Genomic DNA, 20,051 nt, shown 5'->3' on the forward strand with positions numbered 1-20,051 from the left:
CCGAACGTACGGGCTGTAACGTTTAACTCGCACACATATATTTCATGGTTATTATTATATTATATCTATTCTGCTCGATTTTATATGAGGTGACTACGCACAGAATAGTTTACTTCCCGTTTGTCTCTTTATATCTGAAGGGTTATCAATTATCTAAAATTATCTTACTTTTACTGTGTATATTCAGCCTTTATTAAAGTTCTTCAACCTTGTAAAAAAATGTCTTTAATATAATGTCATCGCGTTTTCATCATATTGTATAAAGAGGAAACAATTTCACCAAAAAACAATTTTATCAAAATTAAATTAATGTCAGCTGGTTATTTATAAAACACTAGACAAAATTTTTAGATCGATACGAATTAATGATGTTTCGCATACATGCATACACAATATATACAGACACGTATACTCGATGATTCACTGACAGAATGAATTTTCCATACGTATATACAAACGAATCTCACGGACTATCGGCCGTTATATATCGTCCGGTACAGTGCGCCACGGCGATTTCGGTAAAATGTGTGACGGTCGAAGCGACGGCCAAAACCTCCTTTGACTTCTCTCTCTCTTTCTCTCTCTCTCTCTCTCTCGCGTGACCATAAACCTCTGATTTATGCCGCTTCGAGTCGAGTACGCGCGCAGCCGGCGTGCTACCGTTCGCTACCAAACCATGCGTGAGATCGACCTGTCGCGAAAATCGGATTAGCGACCACCGTCACATGTGCGCGCCGGACTTTCTACCTTGCGCGATATCCCTCGATGCAAATAGGCAAACATCCGAGGCAAATGCCAAAGGAACCATCGAGAAGAATCTCGGGTCTTTCGACCCTTTGTCGCGACGCGTCTCTTAATTCTTAATTATTTATACAGTATCTACTTTCTAGAAAAACATAGAAAACCTATAATTCTTAAGGAATTTTTTTTGTATCTGAAAAAATCGGGCAAGTCTCACAAAATGAAGGATTTTATTGGAATTCAGGGAATTTTTTTGCAAATTTTCTTTTTGATAATTTTGCTCTCATATTGTATTAGAAACTCATTAATTGTAATAGATCATAAATGTTGAGAGTTTTGGCCTTATTTTTAATAGCTTCAAAATTCTTGATATATAGATCAAAGAAATAGTGCCAGTCAAAGAAGGGCCTCGGAAAAAATCAGAACAAACTGACAATGAGATACCAAGTTCATACTGTTCTCAGCTTGTTCTTTGACGATTTTTTTAGCATTCTTGTCAGATTTTAACCACTTGAGAGTGCTACAATAGATCTACAAATAGTTTTATGCGTAAAAATTATTACAATATTAATTATACAAATTAGATCATCTGAGACGCTAGTAAATGAGATTTCGGTTACTACTGGCGTCTCGATCTAACTTGTTTAATAAATATTTTAATAATTTTTTTTACGCATATTTAGAATTTCATTCAGAAAGTATAAGTGATTGCCGAACAAAAAATAATACGAAATCTCATTTAAAATCGATAGAACAATCGAAACCAGTGCCTCATCTCGATGCTTATACGTTTGGCGTTTCGACTAATCTAATTTGTTTAAAATATTTTAATAACGTTTTACGCAGAGAACCTTCTCCAAAAATTAAAAATAATTAAAAACTGATACGAAATCTCATTAAAGTTAATAGAACTATCGAATATGATAGTGTCTCATCTCGGTATTTATACGTTTGGTGTTTCAAGCGATAAACTTTTTGTTTAATTTGTGAAGAACTCTTCAAAATAAAGTCAAAATTCTCAACAATTAGTGAATTTTCGCAAAGTAAACTGCTAGCTTCACACACCAATCAGCCAAACAAATAATGCATTTAAAATATATTATAAAATATATCAATGTCTTAATTATATAATATTCAATGTTTAACATAATATTGAATATAAAGTACATGTTCTTTGTAGTTTTTAATGATAAAAAAATGAAAAATTTATACAAATCAAATTGTTTATTTTACGAAAGTTATTCAATTTTTTAAAAGTATATTTACACTAACACTTGAAACTTAGGATATTGTGTTTTTCCTTCGTATGAATGAAAAATATTAGAAAACGAAATAAAAAAATTTGTTTTAGAGAAAGTTGTATCATAAAATCATGAAAATATTCCCTTTACTTGAAATTTTGAACAAAAATATCTGGAAAATCAAGAAATTTTCAGGCAGTTCTTTTTACAAGATTTGAGTAAACATTTTGATTGTTGATTCGCGTGCGAATCGCGTGGTATGTCTCTCTCTCTCTCTCTCTCTCTCTCTCTCTCTCTCTCTCTCTCTCTCTCTCTCTGCCACAAAGGTTTCAATAAAAATCATTTTAATAAGTAGATTTATGATAATGTTCAAGAGTCTTCTCTACTTTTATATTTCTATTTAGTAACGCCAGTTAAATACCTTGTAACGTCGGCCCTTTGTTTGTATTTTATTGATTTGACTTTTTTATGTACTTGGAAAAATATATAATAAAATTTTCTCGATGATACGCATAACAAGTATAATATTGCCTTTGTAGAATTCTTTTCAACGTTGTATAATACAGTTTCTTGTCGTTTTCTGAATATTAGACAAGCAAATGTGAAGAGAATGCATAATTCTATATGATTTATGTCAAGTTATTGTAATTGTGGGACGCTTTCTCGTTAAAAAAAAAATTCACAATCCACTCAAATTAAAAATTGATTAATTAAGAATAATTAACTTAATGAATTACGCATCACATTCGTTTCGCATTATTACTATTAACGTTTTGTCCAACATGGATTGCGTCTCTCGCATGCAGTTCTGATATTAATATTTGCAAAGTACAATAAGTAAACATAAGAATTGTAATCACTAGAATTGTCTAACATATATACAATTAATGGCCGTTTCATTCATATTTGATTGATATATCATGTATAAACAAGAGAAGAGAAAGAATTACTAGATATATCTTTTGCGATATTTATTAGATATTCGTTTAAATTAAAATTACATTGAAACAAAAACGCTAACATCTTATTTTTAGCATTGCCAATATTGGCAATTACCAGTTAACACGCAAGTAATATGGTAACGTCATGATAATTTGGTTCGGTAAAGAACCACTCATTGTAATTCATCGTTAATGAATGACTTAGCGTTTATGATTGTTACATGCAAATGATTTCATTTCGTTTACGAAAGAGCGATATAATTTCAATAACGTTAATGCACCGTCTCCCACGAACGAATATAGTTCGCATGTGTGCGAAGTTATTTATTCTTTGCTCTATCGGGTGAGCCACCTTATTTTTCTCACTGGGCAATTACCGCGTGGTAATCAATTAAACTCCCGATTTCACGGCAAACTGAGGCAATTATCAGCCGCACCTTAATTCATCTATTGGTTATGTAATATGCAACGACCGGTGCGGTTTCAATTATCAGTAAATTACGTCCACTATGATGATACGGGATCATTTATTGTATCTCTTTTATATACAAATTTATAAATATATACCCTTATACATAGTTATATACTCTCTTGTATACAAACTTATATAGTATATAGTAACTTTTATAATTACAAAATATTCATATTCGTTTTCAGCAGATCAAATTGGATTATTTCAATAAAGATATTTGGTCTAATAAATAATATAAGTTTTAAATTTAGTATTTTTATATTCATTTTTTTAATTTAAGTAATACAAAACAATGTATTAAAAAGTATGAGAATGTATATTTATTTCTTAATATATTTAAAATATTTGGAAACCGAAAGCACCAGAGAAAGTCATCATCGCATGATATTTTAATACGCGACATTATTTTCAAGTAATTAAACGAATACTTCAACTGAAGCGAATTAAGTGCCTTGTATATTCAGGAGAACTGGTTCGAGCCTACGTGCAACGGATGGTTCAATGGACTTTGTATATTTCTCGAAAGGAAAGAAAGAAAAGAAAAGAAGATGAATGAGGAGAGACAGAGATGTTTCTCGATCGTTCGTTGAACGATAAACCGATCGTGCCTGGGAGGCAAAACTCTAGAGATACATTCGCCGCTTGTTTAACGTCCTCATAAAAATTCTTTCCGTTCAGTCACCATGTCCAAGACTGGAAGCGAATGAGTTTCGAGAGTTCTGAGCCCGGTGCGACCAAATAAATATACTCGCGGCCCTTAACGAGGTCCTAAAGCCACGAATTAAACTATAAATAGACTAATGCAAACGAATCAAACGCACGAATTCTATGAACTCGCGATTCCATGGTTGTTGGGTTTTATAGCAATCATCGGCAAAAGATCGAGAGGTTTAACAATGAATTATAAGTATAAATACTATAACTGCAGTGTGTCGTTTTGACTATGACATACATTAATTTCGATATATATACATATATTAGTTTGTATCTGTGCCAAAAATTTTTTTAAAAAACTAAATGTAAAACTTTTTCTAATGTATAATATTTTGTTAAAATAAATTTACAACTTTTTTTATCAAAAAATTCAGAATAAAAGTAAAAATTAAAATTAAATAAAGCATAAAAATAGAAATAAATTTACAAAAAAAATAAAAAAAAAATGCAATTGAAGATAAAATCTTCAATGAAAAATTTCGATGAAAATTATTTCAAACCATTTGCTTGACATTTTAAATTGAGTCTTTCAAATTAAAATGGTCTAGATGATATAAATTGCGTGCGCGACGGCAAATAGATAAGTACGCGTATCGACGGCATCATCATCATCATTCAGCAAAGGTCAAAAACACAAGCGTCGGTTTTCGTGGGTACGGAAATAGAAGGGAGCCCCGTCGCAGCAGCGGCGCATTGACTCGGCCCTCTTCTGAGATCGAAGCGGAGGAGAGTGGCATAAAGAAAAAAGCGCGCGTGATCTGCATTTATTTTTACAATCGGCAACGGATTGAATCGTTCGGTTAGTTCTCAGGGAGATCGAGGGGAAGAAAATAAGGAAAAGAGATCGGGAAAGACGAGGATAGAGAATCGAAAGACACTAAAGACAGAGATAAACACAAATATATATACGCGAGTGTAGAGTGACGGAAAGAGATGACGAGGAACGGATGAAAGGGCAAAGAGAGATTGAGAGAGAGAGAGAGAGGGGGACGAACTCTCGGTGGCAACGGCATGTGTGATACACGCGTTTTACTATTACACGACGCGGCCGGTTATACGAGAGCTTTTTTGTCAGTCTGTGAGAGAGAGAGATCTCTTTCTGCGACCCTCTGCCGACAAGACCAACCGACTCCACTGGGCCGTACGCACGTACGTACGTTTGCTTTGGCTACTTACCCGCGGATCTTCGAGCGACGTCTCCTCGCGCTCGTCTCTCGCGTGAAGAGGCCCGTTTACCATCCGTACAAACACGCCGCCGTAGCGTCTGCATCCGTAAGGCAAGTCGCAACTGTGTGCGTTTCTTTGGCGGCACGTATACGGGTGCGCGAAACCGCGGGGGGAGGGGGGGACAAGTGGTTTAGCGGAAATTAGGGCTCTCGAGTGCGAAGTGTTTCAAGTGGCTAATAACAATAATCGATTGAGAGGCAACCGATAAGAGCTTTTTATCGTATAAAGAAACGAATTATGACGGGGAGTTGTGTGTAATTTAAACGGTGAAGAGTAGGCAATAGGCATTGATTGTCTGAAAATTACACGGTATTATTGTCGTTGAGAGTTACATCTAGCTCGTAAAAAAAAAATATCATTGCGAGGAAAAGAACGCGAGATGTTGACATTCTAATTTCGCAAAATTGAACGAACACGCAGAGACCTTCGAATCAATTAGGAATTCAGACGTGGCGATGGCAATAATAGGTCCTCGTCAGCGCATTAGTGTATGTATATTACGGTAATGAAACCATTACATCGTTAAATGTCGGATTTCGTCAGTACGATCGCATCGTCTAGCCGGCACTTTGTTTGCTTTGGCTACATCTCCGCGATCTGCCGCTGGCTTCTCATATTCCGTGGCGTAGCACACGCATGGAACGGGCGCCGTTTACTTTGCTCGCACACGCGTGTAAACCCGCAATTGCTTTGACCATAGTTAGGCAGGCCACGATCGCAAATAAATCGAGCGGACTTTAATTTTACGTTTTATGCCGCAAACTCAATATGACTTATGTTCGAAATCCTCTCATTTGTAATAATTATTTTATTACACATCCTGTATATTTTATGAAAAATATCTTTTATAGCAAAAACGAGTAATTGCTTTCATTTACTTGTATCTACACGACAGAAGTAGAAAATAAGAGCAGGAGATAATTTTGCTCGAGAAGCATTCACAAAAAACTTATAATATGATTTTAATCGAAATTTAGATTCAAGGAATAATGGAAATAGCACTCTTTGTGCTAGTAATATATATATATGAGATAGAGATTCCTCTACCGCATCCTCTAATTGACTATACGCGTCATCAAGAAATGCAATTTCCACACTAGTTCTATATAATAACGCGCGAACAGCATGGTGCGGATGTAATGGCGGAAAATTGTTTCTACACGATGCGTGCCTCGACTTTTGGCACATCGCGCTGCACGTGCCGTGTATATGCAGTTCTCCTCCCGTGTTTATTGACTATTACGTTGAAATGGACAAGTACGAAACGCGATGATCTTATCATTACGCGATCTCCATTCGGTTTTCTAGCCAACCGATGTTTTCCTTGGCCGCTTAGCCGATCTCGGGATTGCTTCTCGCTTCGGTTAGTGCGTGAACAGGCTTCGCGCTTTGCTGCAGCGCGTGCACGCGCGCAATCGCACGCATGTGCGCGCTCGTCGTGTGCGGTGAACTACTTTGGTGGTAGAGTAACATCATCGATTCGCTCCGGAAGATAACCGATGGAAAATACACAGTTTATAATGTTTTGAAAAGATAAATTCTGCTCTTGCACTTGTGTATGTTTATTCGTATGAATATTTATCATTTCGAGATGTATACTCTTAGATGATTAATTATGATAATTAACTTTTTCGCATTCTCATTTAGAAAAATGATAAAACGTAATCAATATTGTTGCGATTGATTTTTATAATTTAAAATTGAGACGATTGAACAAAATTAGCCGTCAATCAACGACGTGTACTGGTTGACTTTGATCAAAATGTCCCAATTTACATATGTTTGGCGGAGTGTTACGGGTCTCGCGCGAATGAGAGACGATGAACTCAAACGAAGGTGGCAAGAGAGAGAGAGAGGGAGAGGGAAGAAGGGAGGGGTAAGAGTAGTGTTCGCTACATCGTGGTCTCTGCTCGTCGTCACGCTGTTAGCGCCGAGTTAATCGGGGCCGGAAATGAAGTGAGGGATAGAGGAATATTAATAACTGAATCTAATCAATTCCATGAAACACACGAGGTTCTGGCCACCCCGCGCAGCTTGAAAGAGCAAAGCTCTTACGGTTCCCCGCTCGCCCACCCCCGCCACCTCCTTATACAACCTCACTGGCGATCTAATCAAATGCATCGCATTAAGTTAATTTAGTGGTGCTGGTAGCGTAGCAAACCGTTCTTCTTCTTTCCCTCCTCATTCTCTTTCTCTTGCCCTCTCATCTTGTCTTAACATCTTTTACCGACTATTCGGCTGGCTTCTTCCCGGATTAACGTAACGCCGGCCGGCGACAAACAGCGCATTTTCAATTGTACACGGGCATATACGAGCGCGGAGGGAACGTTTATTTTCGGCGCGTGGAGGACCGATGGTTGGATGGGCGACAGAGCGGATCTTGCTTGTCGCTCTTACGCTTTTTCGTGACGCAAGTATAACGAGTAGGTTCTCAGGTTTTTCTCAGGAAAAATAACGCATTATCCAAACGTGTGACGATTAGTGTATTCTCCAGATTTTATTTCCCAAGACAAGTGATTTGAAATTCACTGGTGCGTATCTGTCAGTGAATAAGTCTGTCAGCTTTAAAGATGAGATTATTAAGAAAGAACGTTTTCGGAAGTATGTAATATTCGAAATGACTGCAAAAAAACTCAAATGTTGCACTTTCGAAAATAATCATTTGTTATCGTGAAGATGAGAATACTATTATCACTATTATTCTGCGTCCCAGTAACACGCTCATATAAATTTGCTCTTGCAAAAAAAAGAGCAAATTATAGGAAAAATCAACTCGTTAATTTTATTTTTTCTAAATAATTCTGATGTCTGATTTTATGCGAAATAAATTTTCAACCGCGTCTCGTCCGCGCATTGGCGAAAATTTTCATAGTAGTAATGTTTATTTTCGGCAATCTCTCTCTCTTTCTCTCGTTCTGAGATCAGACTTTTCCGACGGTTATTGCTGGTACTCGGCTGTGCAAGAGAAACAGCGATGCGGCTCGTTCATCTCCAAAGAGTTATCGGCACGCTCGAAACGACTTCGCATTGGCTAGCAGTGTGTAAACGCGCGTAAATCCTGCATGCCTGTGCAGACGTTGCGCCGACTCTGCAGGATGTAGGCTCTAATTTTGGGGATAAACTCTCTGAGAAAAAAGCTCCCAAGGATGTATCCATGCGCCGAGACGATGGATACGGTTAATCACTCCCATATTTCACGGAGGATTTGCGTACTGTTTATACGGTTAGGCTGTTATGCCAATTTACAGCGATGCCTGCACGTAAAGCACACGCGTCTTTGTATGAACACGGTATATTGAGCCTTCTTTTTTTCACTGAAATGTAACGTGACGTTAAAAACTAAAGTTATTAATAAATAACAATTGTGGCTAAACTGATGGATTTTTAAATTCTAAATGTGTCATACTTTAAAGATGGTTTTTAATTTCTTTATATACATATTATCTCTCTAAAAAAATACACAAGTGTGTCTTTGATTAATTTATATATCAAATTTTTTTTTTAATATATAATAATAATAATCGGTTTTTTTGTCACAAACGTCAGCAACATGGAATATCGGTAACGGCGATAATTTTATATATTATCATGTTGATATGTAAATGAAACGTAATATTTGCAGGATTGTTAAACGATATTTCGCGATGTGAGATGAAGTAGCGATGCAGGCGATTTTCCAAGACCGTTACTATCCTGTATCGATCATACAACGTATAAGTAATATTTATAAAATTTTTGTATTCGTTGTGCAGTCACGCGATCATCGCGAATTCTCTTCATGAGATGACTCCGTTTCAATGTGTTAACCTCTAGAATTTAATTACTTAATTACAAATCTTTTATATAATTATGAGCTTTTTCATGTTGTTGAAAAACTGTACGCGATAACTATTGCTACGTGACTGCATCGTGGCAGAAGAAGCGTATAGTTTACTAGAGCAGTGAAACAATATAACGAATCTCCAGCAAATCTATTTATCTGTTGCAGTAACCTATTTAGTATTCGAATCACTCGGAGAATTTTCCGTAACAAATTGCACCACCGCGTATGTTGTGCAATAACCGACGCGAGTTTGCACGGAGGTATTCTTTTTCCAAGTCTCTTTGATAATGTAGATTTACATTCGCGATCTATGCGCTTATAAATCTTTGGTAGAGAAATTTTAAATTTTTATTTACTGTTATATAAATATATTATAAAATATATTAAAATATTCTATTTAGTTTATGAAAATGTTTATGCTTGAATCTTTCGAGTTTTCTCGATAAATGTTGATGATCAATCGAGAAACAATTTGATCCGCTTGTGAAGATATAGAAAGGCACTCTAGTCATCGCTACCAGCCTCTTTGACTCGCATTGTAAACGAGACGCGAGCAATCGAAGTGATGTTTACGATTTCAATGTAAACGATGTCGACTCTTCTAGAGGCTTTCCCAGCTCGCTGACGCCGCACATACAACTGAGACCGCGTTGCCGATTCATCTTCTCAGATCAAAAGGCATTTCGCGGAAATCGGCATCGATGCCGTAGTACGTGGAAATAGATTAATGGCGTCGTGAATCATATATACATGGTGTCGATTTGAAGTACACGTGTCTTGTTTCTGTGGCTATCAATATCGGCTTTTTTTACGCTGAATTAAACTTTTGGAATTGTTCGATGGTGCGATTTCTAAATTAAGCTGGAAAAAATCGTAGATGACTAACGTGTTCCGATATTAAAAATTGGAAAAGTTAGATATAATATATAAATCTCTTTTTCGCTCTCTAAATTTTTTATATGTAAAATATAATTTTTAGAATATTATAATCTTGTATTTGAATTTTATTTTAAATACACCGAAAGATAATTTTTATATTAAAATAATGAAAGAATAATATCGAAATAGTACGTGATAATCATATTTCTTAATCGGCTTGAAATGACAGTCAGAAGCCACGAATTCCCTCGAAAAAGAATTTGCCTTAGCGAGAAAGTACGAGCGGGCACCTAAACTGTTTTTACGGGCCGTTTACCTCTGCGAGTCAGTATCATCGAACTCGGCAGAAAATCAGTCGAACGCAAAAGCGGAGTGCCAGTACGAGGCGAGAGTGAGAGACAAAGAAGGAGATGGAGAAAGAGAGAAAGACAAAATCGGGTGGACGTTCAGACCGAACTCGATACCATTCGCAAGTCTATATTAAGACGGTGGTATGCCGTGAAAATAATCCTGGTTAGTGCCGCGACTCGACGAGTACAAGGAGCGGGTGGAGATCAGAAGGGTGAACGGGATGTACGAGGGGAAGGTAGGGAGGGGCGAGAGAGCGAGAGAGAGAGAGAGAGAGACGGAACCGGGTTCTCAGACACAAAGACGGTTCGTTTTGGCATAAGTCAAAACCTTTGGTATGCATGCATATGGCGCGAACAGACCCGCACTGTGTCTTCTCTGTGTTCCATAACTGTCCCCCTCCGTCCTCCCTCTTCTCCCCCATTTCTATGGCGTTGTCTCATTTGAACGCGTAACGCGACAGCCAGTTCGCGGCACCGACTGTGCGTCGCGCGGCAGCGGGTTTATTTCCGAGTCAATTAGGCTTGTTTATTTGTAACACCGCGGGATCCTCCCGAGTAATTACGCCGCCGTTAACTGTTAACGCCGCATCTTTCGCCAGACAGGTGGCCCGCCCGACTGATGAACCGATCATACCGTGAGTGACGCGCGTCGCGGCGAAATTGCACTATAGAGAAACGTATACCAGCTGCCTCTCTGAGAATATTTTACGCTGCTGGGCACTGACATTCAAAGACTCGAAAGTACTTGAATCATATTGAGTGCCCACTATAAATAACATGATTTTTTATAACAGTAGAATTTTATCAGTGTCATTATAATTTAACTATCTCACTTCATTAGTAAAAATTTTTAAATTTATAACTTGTAGAAAGAAGCTACATATCGTAAATATATCTAGAAATTTGATTGGATAAAAGTTGTTATGAAAGAAAAAAGAGATAAAGAAATATACAAATATTTCAAAAGTATACGAGAAACAGCTACGACAGTAGCTCGAGATGCGTATGTCGTACATAGGTTATTCAATACAGAGGAAAAGTGTAAAAAAAAATTTAATTGTTGACTGGAAGCATTAACAAATCACTTTGATGGAGAAATCATTGTCTCTTATCTCTTCGCGAACGACCCTATTCACCTCGTTTCGCGTTAGCCCATCACCGAGTGGAATAAATGCCGAGAATAAAGTACTCGTGGCAATGAGGCCAGAGTCTCGCCGACTGTAAAAGAAACAAAAAGACTTCGTGCCGGATTACTTCATCGAAATATATATAACAATAAATACGAACTTGTCGCCTACGCGTGCAGCGTACTTCTTAAACGCGTTTTAAACTCATCCCTAACTCTGCGAAAACACAGACGTGCCGTCACATACGTCTCAAAAATCACTTCGCGAAAGATCGACGATCATGAATCTTCTCGATGAATCGAGGACGCCGCGTATGTAGCCAACATGTAAAAAATATCGCATCTCGAAAACTTGGCGAAAAAGTGAAATTATTTGACATCGTCGGGCTGCCGTGTGTCGCGGACTAGGAAATCGAGAAATTTGAAAGGAAATAGAGACGAGCCGTTTCCCAGCAAACACGAGTAACGCACAGGCAGAGTAGTTCTTCGCGCCATCCACTGAAAAATTGCACCATGAAATCTATCTGGCTGGTGCCGAGCGCGAGCGCATCAATCCTCATGGGAGAATCAAAGGGAGGTAGGCATTAATTGGTCGCATATTCCAGCATCGACCGAGCGAGACACAGCTTCGAGATTACCACCGTCTTGGCGAAGATCCTCAAGAAGGGAAAAACCGAGCGCGGTGACTGCGCGGCTATTCCTGGAGAAGCGGCTCCAGCTTGCGCGAATGCAGCTCTTTTCGTTTCTTCTCGTTCTTTTCTCTTTCCTCGTGTCTCTCGATTCGTTTCTCCCTGTCTCTCCCTCTCCCTCTCTCTTTCTCTCTCTCTCTCTGTCTTTCTTTTTCTTCCGTCGGGGCCAACCCTTACTTTCTGCACTACGGAAAGACGAATTGGTTCTCTAAATAAAATGACTCGGTTATTCATCGGCGCATTTGTACGCGTCAAGGTCGACACCACTTTTCTTTTCGGCAGGCGTCCGTGAATCTCTTTGTGAACATTTCGGTTGGTCTGCGGTCGGAAACCGGCGCCGCGGTTAATTGGTCGCCGGAAACTCGGACGTACGGTCTATTTTCTTTTTGCGAGCACATTTCGACGCGCGATCATCGCTCATTCCGTTATACATGGAAGCTGGAATTCGCGATGTTTATGAAATGTCGAAGCGCTGCCGGCGAGATGCTCAAATTTGCAGTCTGTAGAATCTATTAGGTTGCGTTTGTTTTGTTTAATTATAATTGTCACACACTTAAAATGCAAAACGCGGGCAACAGAGGTGAGAAAAAAGAACATGTGTAAATACTTGATCACGCGACATCATTACGATTAAATTATCGATAGTTGTCATACATGTCAAATGTATTAAAATACACCAGAATTAATATTGTCAAGACGTGTTGATTTCGATTCGTAACAATTCCTCGTAGTCAATTCAATTTTTTTTTATATTTGAGAAATAACGTTCGATGTTTACGCGCGAACGATCGTTAGTAGGTAGATGGTTAAAAAAAAAAAAAAAAAAAAACAAAACGAGACTGCAGAGCATTGTACCAGATAGAAATCGTCACTTTCGAATTTGCTGCTATACTGGATTGCCACTAGAGAATCTACGGAGTAATTGCCCAGTGGGTTTCACAGTGGTCGTAAACGTCCGAATAGATCAGACCTTTCTAGATTCCTAACGTGCGCGTTAACTAGTTTTCTCGAGCGAGCTTTATTCGCGAGACTCCCATAGGAAATGAGCTGTTAACGCAACGACTGTGATAGACGTAACATAGTGCGTGCGCTTAAAAGAATGTCAATAAAATTAAACGCACGTGAAATATAATCGTCGCGAATTCAATTAGATACGGGGTAGAGTCTTACCTTGAAAGATTTACGTAGATTCGAGCGAAAGGTATCTTTATCACAGTATAAATGATAATATTGTAGAATAGAATTATTATATATAACGGATTGTAATTTCAAATCTCTGTAGGCGTCATTGATTTAAATAGATGTAGCATTTATTTTCGTTTATTCGAGAAGAAATATTAGATATGTATAAAGCACACAAATCATTCCTTCAATATAATTTATTAGTCTCTTGAATCTTATCGTCTTTAGCGCAGTTAATCAATTTGACATGATTCGCCTTAAAAAATCAAATCTTATATTTTTACTTTATAACAAAGAAATTGATTATCTCTTCCTCCGTGAATCTCTCGAGATTTTGTTGCGAACTGTCTAAGAATATCATCTTATGCGATCCTCGATGTCGGGATCGTCGTATTCGTTGGAAGTCAACGGCATCGTCGCCGTCTCAACCGTAACCGAGCAATGCGTCTTCAGCGATAAATAAGAGCTTTCGCATAAACGAGGCGTCCTACGAAATGCAAGGAGGAGAAAAGGGAGAAAGGGGGAAGGAGGGGGGGATAAGGGCAGTTACGACGATATACTTAGTGCCGCGAATAAAGCAAGCCGCGTCTCTCGTTGCATATCGCAATAGCATCGGCGTTGTCGATTCGCGAATCAGCAACGGCTCCGTCGCTTTTTACACCCACGATAATAGGTATATCGGCCACTCGCCAAAGTATCCGCCTCTTCGCGTAATCGGATATTGATCGAGCAAAGGAATCTACGTCGCGACGAAGCGGCGTTCGATCAACAACGCGAGTTTGGACACCGCAGTAAATAATTTAAATATAGTGAATTGCGATTTCCGCGTCTTGTACGTGTCGCTTGTTTTGCCGTTGGCGCGTGTTCAACGTGACGATGTGAAAATTGCTTTGGCTTGATTCGTTAAATTAATTGGTTTTGCACGGACGTGATATATAAATTTTTCATTCGCACGGAGATTTGCCTCAAATCATATCGTATTTGACGAGGTGATGTATTGCGTCATTCGTCTTATTACGCAAGAATATATAATTATTTCTATATATGTATGAGAAAAAATGTATACATACATATAAATCAATAATGTGTATACTAATCAAAAGTTAAAGTGGTGGAAAGAATTTAATGTATCGTTTTGCAAATGATATCTTGTGATATTACTTAAAAGAAAATAATAGTAAATGTAGTTCGTAGAGTGTGGATTTCGTTCCTGAGATTGAACGTCAGCACAACCGACATTGTTATCGTTTAGAATTAGTATACACTTAAGTCGGCGACCATTACGTTGCTGGTAAATCGACCGAAAAATAAATTACCGATTGCCTTGGCTATAATCCCAGCGCTTTATGTCACTCGAGTACAAGTGCGGTAGATTGCCTTAAAGTGATTCGAGTATCTTTTTAACGTACCTGCCATTTATCTTAAAACGTATTTTGTAACGTGCCAAGAACCAAATTAATAGTAATTATTAATCGGTAATCTAATTTATTTAATATCTCAATCGTAAATAAATCGCTTTTATTCCTGATTAAAATATTATAGGATTTAATTAATACATGTTGTATTTTCTATTTATTTTTCTACATATCTTTGACATTTTATCCAATAAAAATATACCCTGAAATTTTACCCTGATATAAATACGAAATTCACCCACCTTTGTCATAATATATACGTTAACAGAAAAATGTACGCTTCAACCGCGCAGCTGGTAATATATTTCAACACTTATATATACGTGGAATCAAATGATCACCCTCGTTGTAGTTCCATCACCTTCTGGGTGGCAACATTCGCTGGATGACGGACGTGTCGTTACGAAAGACATGACATTAAGACGGTCCCGAGCGGCGGTGGTAGCTGCTCGACGCTTCGGCAAACGACATGTAAGAGTCTTCGTCTCCTCCTCGTCGAACTTTCCTTTGTTTCTCTTTTCTTTACCTTCGATTTTTCTCCATTTAAGCATGTATGCGACGAGGGTGTTCTCTCCGTAGACATAATACAATTATAACAACGGGAACAGGCATGTCAAATGAAAGAAAGCTTAACTAAAGCGTGTCATGTTTTTATGAAATAATATTATATGTCGACTCGCAGATTCGAAATCGAAATACCAGCCGAATTTTATCGTGCCAAAAACTAACTGTATCGATTACGATGCAATAAACATAAAGAAACAATGCGAGACGTAGGAATGCGAGGTTGTATTTTGACAATGGTTCGACGTACCACTGCACGGGCAGTTTAAATAAGTAAAGCGAAACATTTATCATGATTTAAAAATAGTTTACTTAAGCACAATGTAATAATATTTTCGTAATAAATTTCACAAACGAAAATTGTTAGTCTGTTACATAAAGTTCAAATTAATACTATTTTGTAGATTTTATAAAATTTGGCAGCTACGCACATACACACGCACGCATGAATGTATGTATACATCTTTTATGGAGTTTTGCCATTTGCCATTGTAAAAGATTTAGCTTAACTCGCATAACATTATTTAAACAGATTTAAAATGAATTATAGGACATCTCTAGAGAAAACATCAACATTTTATCGCGATAATGAGAAGTATCTCTCAGAGATAAGAAAATATACTGTCGGGTCAAAGTAACGCTAGCTTTGCATCTGCGAGCTGAAGGAAACAAGAGAATCATATCACAGAGACAGATGTAGCATATCAGTCGTATTAAATATTTTCATGTTTGCATACGTTGCGCTGCATTTATTATCTTTTAAATAGATACAAGTAACGTATACGCACTGCAAGGCAGTGACAGAAATCGAGGCTGCAAGCTAGTGGCCACTGTTCTTCAGTTTGTTGTTTCAGCAGTCGGTTTCAGAGAGCGTAGCAAACATATCCGACAGAAGATGGAAGTAGCCCAGTTACATTCACATTGTCGCGAGAGAACTGTATAAACACGAGCTCGTGGCAAGAGCCTGTAGTAACGATTTATTCGCGTAAGTGCTAACTTTTTCTTGCAAAGATAAGCCTTAAGGAAAAACTTTTGCATCGTCAGCAGGCGCTATAGACACATCGCATATTTCTTTCATTTTTTTAAATAACAACACATATAAAACAATGACATTCCTCTTGAAAAAAAATATAATATTTTTATATATAATAATTAGAATGAATTAAATTAATTAATTATTTTTTTACGTATAATCTTAGCGTAAAATCCAGATACAATTCACAACTGCCAGCTGCAGCGTATCCGCTCTCTTCGTCATTGGCATTACAAGCTCCAGGCACCGCTTTCGTTAAGCGCAATGAACTCGCCATAAATTTGGCTGCGCATTTACCGCGGAGAGGAAGTCGCCCGGTAATTCGAGAGAGTGAAATCCGAAAGATCGATTAATCTTAATGACATTGTCACTTGAGGGAAAATCGTGCTATTAAATGCGCCGGCGCGTTTATGAATTCCGTCGCCGGCAATAGATGCACAGTCGCGCCGGCGACGTTCTTGATGTTGCTAGATATTATTGGATCGAATGCATCATGTCAAACGATACGTGAAATAAGTTATAGGTTAGTGGCTGCATTGGCACTGTTCGTGACAGCCTATTCCTGGAATGCTCAGCCTCTATTGATAGCGAGAGATACGAATCGGTCGTGAGAACGATTTATATAAATTTTCGATTTTTACAATACGATTTGTATTGAGGTCACAATCGGTGCGTCATTTATTACACGTTTGGCCGTTGAGTCGTACGTTAAAATATATCTCGTAACCAACATCCATATTTTATCTGTGAGTGCGATAAAGATATACATAATATAATCAATTGTATCACCCTACACACATACAATAATGTTTATACATAATAAAATAACGTCAACACATTATTTTGATCGTATAAATTTATACGATATTAATACGCACATCTCTCTGGCATAAATTTGAATAATGTCAAATCTTTATCTAGTGCCAATTTAATTCGCGTAAAGTATGAGCCAAAGGTATGACAGTAAAACGAGACGTTCGACTTCCTCGAGTCGATTGACGTTTGCAGCTGTCACTAAATATTTGCATATACGTACGCAACGTTTACGATACAGGCAGGCAGCAACGGTGAGTGTCATCGGGTTCTTAATTAAACGATTGACAAGTCAAGAACTGCGTGTCGGTCAGCTTAACGCAAACAACCTCGGCACAGACGCTATTTTCGATTTTTGGGACGCGGGAGAAACAGCTCGTACATCGGTGTTAGTGTACCCCTACCATGTTCGTGAGGTGGGCGTTACAGTGCATTAGTGATAAATTGGAACGGATCACCCTCCTATCTTCGTATAGTCGTATCTTCCGGGTATCGTCCGCCAACTGGTATAACCGATTTCGCCTTTCGTCTTTTGAAGATTGTCCTCGATCCAGAGATAACGCGTTTGTTTGTGACTCTAGAGTGACTAGATCGGATTCGTTGATTTCGATTTTTCAATCTATCTTGCTTTGAATACTTCATTAATAAATGTAATAACTAGAGATTAGAGAGCGAGCGTTTAATTTCATTTAAATGTCCTTTACGAATATCAACATGTTACTGTACGTATATGAGGGAATATTCCGTTCTCAAGTAAAATTATTCAGAGTTCATGATCACGTATTTTTGCGTCGTTTAATCTTCGGCATTCGCGTCTAATCTTCGCAGAATGTTGAATGAAATTCTTTGTCTCTGGTCCGCGCTCCACTTCGCCGCCGTTCCCTTACGCCATTGCGTCTTCTCTCGCTGGAGACGACTGAAAATAAACGTCCTCCGCTTATATTGGGAACATATATTATTCGGTTCTTTACGGGACGCGCGGTCGTCGCCGCATGACTAATTGCAACAACAACAATGGATATATTTTACAACGGACGGGGTGGTCGGCACGAGCGGCTTGAAATACATTTATTGCCCCGCGAGACACAATCGAATCCTGTCGGATGAGAGGAGAGGACCTCGCTGTTCTTCCTTATCTTTCACCGTAAATTAATCTCCCGCGTTTCACCCTCCGGGAGAGACGAGCTCTCGACCCGCCGCTACTTTCCCCCCTCCTCCCCCTCCTTCCCACTCCGTTCTGCTTACTAATATTCCTAAAACATTTCCCCACCGCTCAGCTTTCCACGTCGATACTATTAAGGCACATTTTACGTTCGCATACAAATTATATTCACAAGAGAAAGAAATAAGTATAAATCTTCAATTTCACAAATATCAATTTCATTCTCTTTTTCTCTCGAGCATGTTAGATAGAGTAATAATTTATCATAGATAATTCTACTTGTAACGATCTACTTCCGTATTATTTCGTATTACGATAGTAGAGCTCGTGCAGAGATTTACAAGTATATACGTATCTTATTAACGATCGTTTGGTTCGCGCGTGTTAGGTAACGGCCCTACGTAGCGTCTGCGTATGGTAGCATTGTGTATAGGAGAAACGCGATCTCGCGAGCCATGGCGCGCGAACAAATGCGGCGTGTTAGCATAAATCTCGAAATCCATTTGGAAGTGCGAGCCTATTACCGCGCTACAGACAGACGACGGGCGCGAACGTCCTCGTGTGGTCAGCGGTGACAGCGCGAGCTAATTAAACAAATGTTCCAGCAAATCAGCCCGCGAATCATAAGCTCGTCCTTTGAACTCGGAAAAGATTTCCGCCGGTAAACGCCCTCGGATGTAAGCATTACGAAAAATGACGCTGCTTCGCCAGATTTTTTTCCAGTGAATAATTATGCGCGATAACATATAACGCGTCAGCGCGGTGTACATGCAATTTTTACGCTGGTATAAAGGATATATTAACCATATAAATGGTATGTTCCATGTTTTTTTTATTTTTTTTCTCGAGTTTTTGAAGGAAACATCGATTTCATTTTGATTCATTTTAGTTTGATATTATTTTAATTATCGTAAAGCTCGTTTGGTTTTCGATCGATTGGTGTCTTGCACATGCCGCATTTAATTAAAAACAAACTTATCGACTTGACAAAGACTCATCCGGAGGCATTCAGGCTCGCAATCAAAAGGGGTTTCCTTGAGGCAACCGTCTATCTCTAATGCCAAACATAATTTAGACATTAAAATGCGAGAAGCAAGGCGGAGGCGTTCTATTGATGCGGAGGCGTCCAGGAAAGTGACGCCACCCGATGCAATTATATTTTATGCCTCCCGCTATGTTTGCTTCCCTTTCTAGCCTCTCATTTTCCTCCTCATCTCCATTTCTCGCCCTTGATTTTCATTCCTTCGAGCCGAAAACCTTACCTCTCTCTCTCTCTCTATCTCTGTCTCTCGACGCCGGTGTAAGTATAGATTTATAACTACTTAAAGTTTTGCGATTTATTTCCCGCTTATCGTCTGTCCGGATATGTCTACGGGGGTTTACTTATCACTTAGCAGATGCAAATGTGAGAGAGAAAGAGATGGATGGCGGATGAAGCAGGGGGAGAGAGCAGGGAGCCATCCGAGTTTAAATTAAGCAGAAGCCCGCTTGTCAAGCAATGCCCATCGATCTACAATTACGATTGCGAGTGATTACGAAATATACGGATATAGTTTATATAGGGTAACTGATTCATATAAATCGCAAGAGAATGCCAGTTTATATATATTTAGTGGATAAACATGGTTTTTTTTTTTTTCTTTAGCTTTTCAAAACTTGTATATCTAGAAACGATTCTA

At 38.4% G+C, this 20,051-nt stretch overlaps 1 protein-coding gene and 1 long non-coding RNA gene across 4 annotated transcripts in view; one reads left to right on the forward strand and one right to left on the reverse strand.

The window, feature by feature from the left end:
- LOC140668529 (uncharacterized) overlaps positions 1 to 20,051 on the forward strand; it is a 112,222-nt gene that overhangs the window by 45,166 nt on the left and 47,005 nt on the right. The window lies entirely within an intron of this gene.
- LOC140668527 (uncharacterized) overlaps positions 1 to 20,051 on the reverse strand; it is a 253,644-nt gene that overhangs the window by 39,989 nt on the left and 193,604 nt on the right. For 2 of the 3 annotated variants that reach the window (XR_012047188.1, XM_072897607.1), the window contains one exon: positions 15,572 to 18,126. The exons of the other annotated variant lie outside the window; for it this stretch is intronic. Coding sequence is in view for 1 of the 2 variants with exons in the window: in XM_072897607.1 (XP_072753708.1) it covers positions 18,006 to 18,126 (121 nt within the window). In the remaining variant the exon portion in view is untranslated. Of the gene's footprint in view, positions 1 to 15,571; positions 18,127 to 20,051 lie in introns of those variants that run through there. 3 annotated transcript variants of the gene reach the window in all.

Source organism: Anoplolepis gracilipes, chromosome 8, assembly GCF_047496725.1.
Source record: "Anoplolepis gracilipes chromosome 8, ASM4749672v1, whole genome shotgun sequence".
NCBI lineage: Eukaryota > Metazoa > Arthropoda > Insecta > Hymenoptera > Formicidae > Anoplolepis > Anoplolepis gracilipes.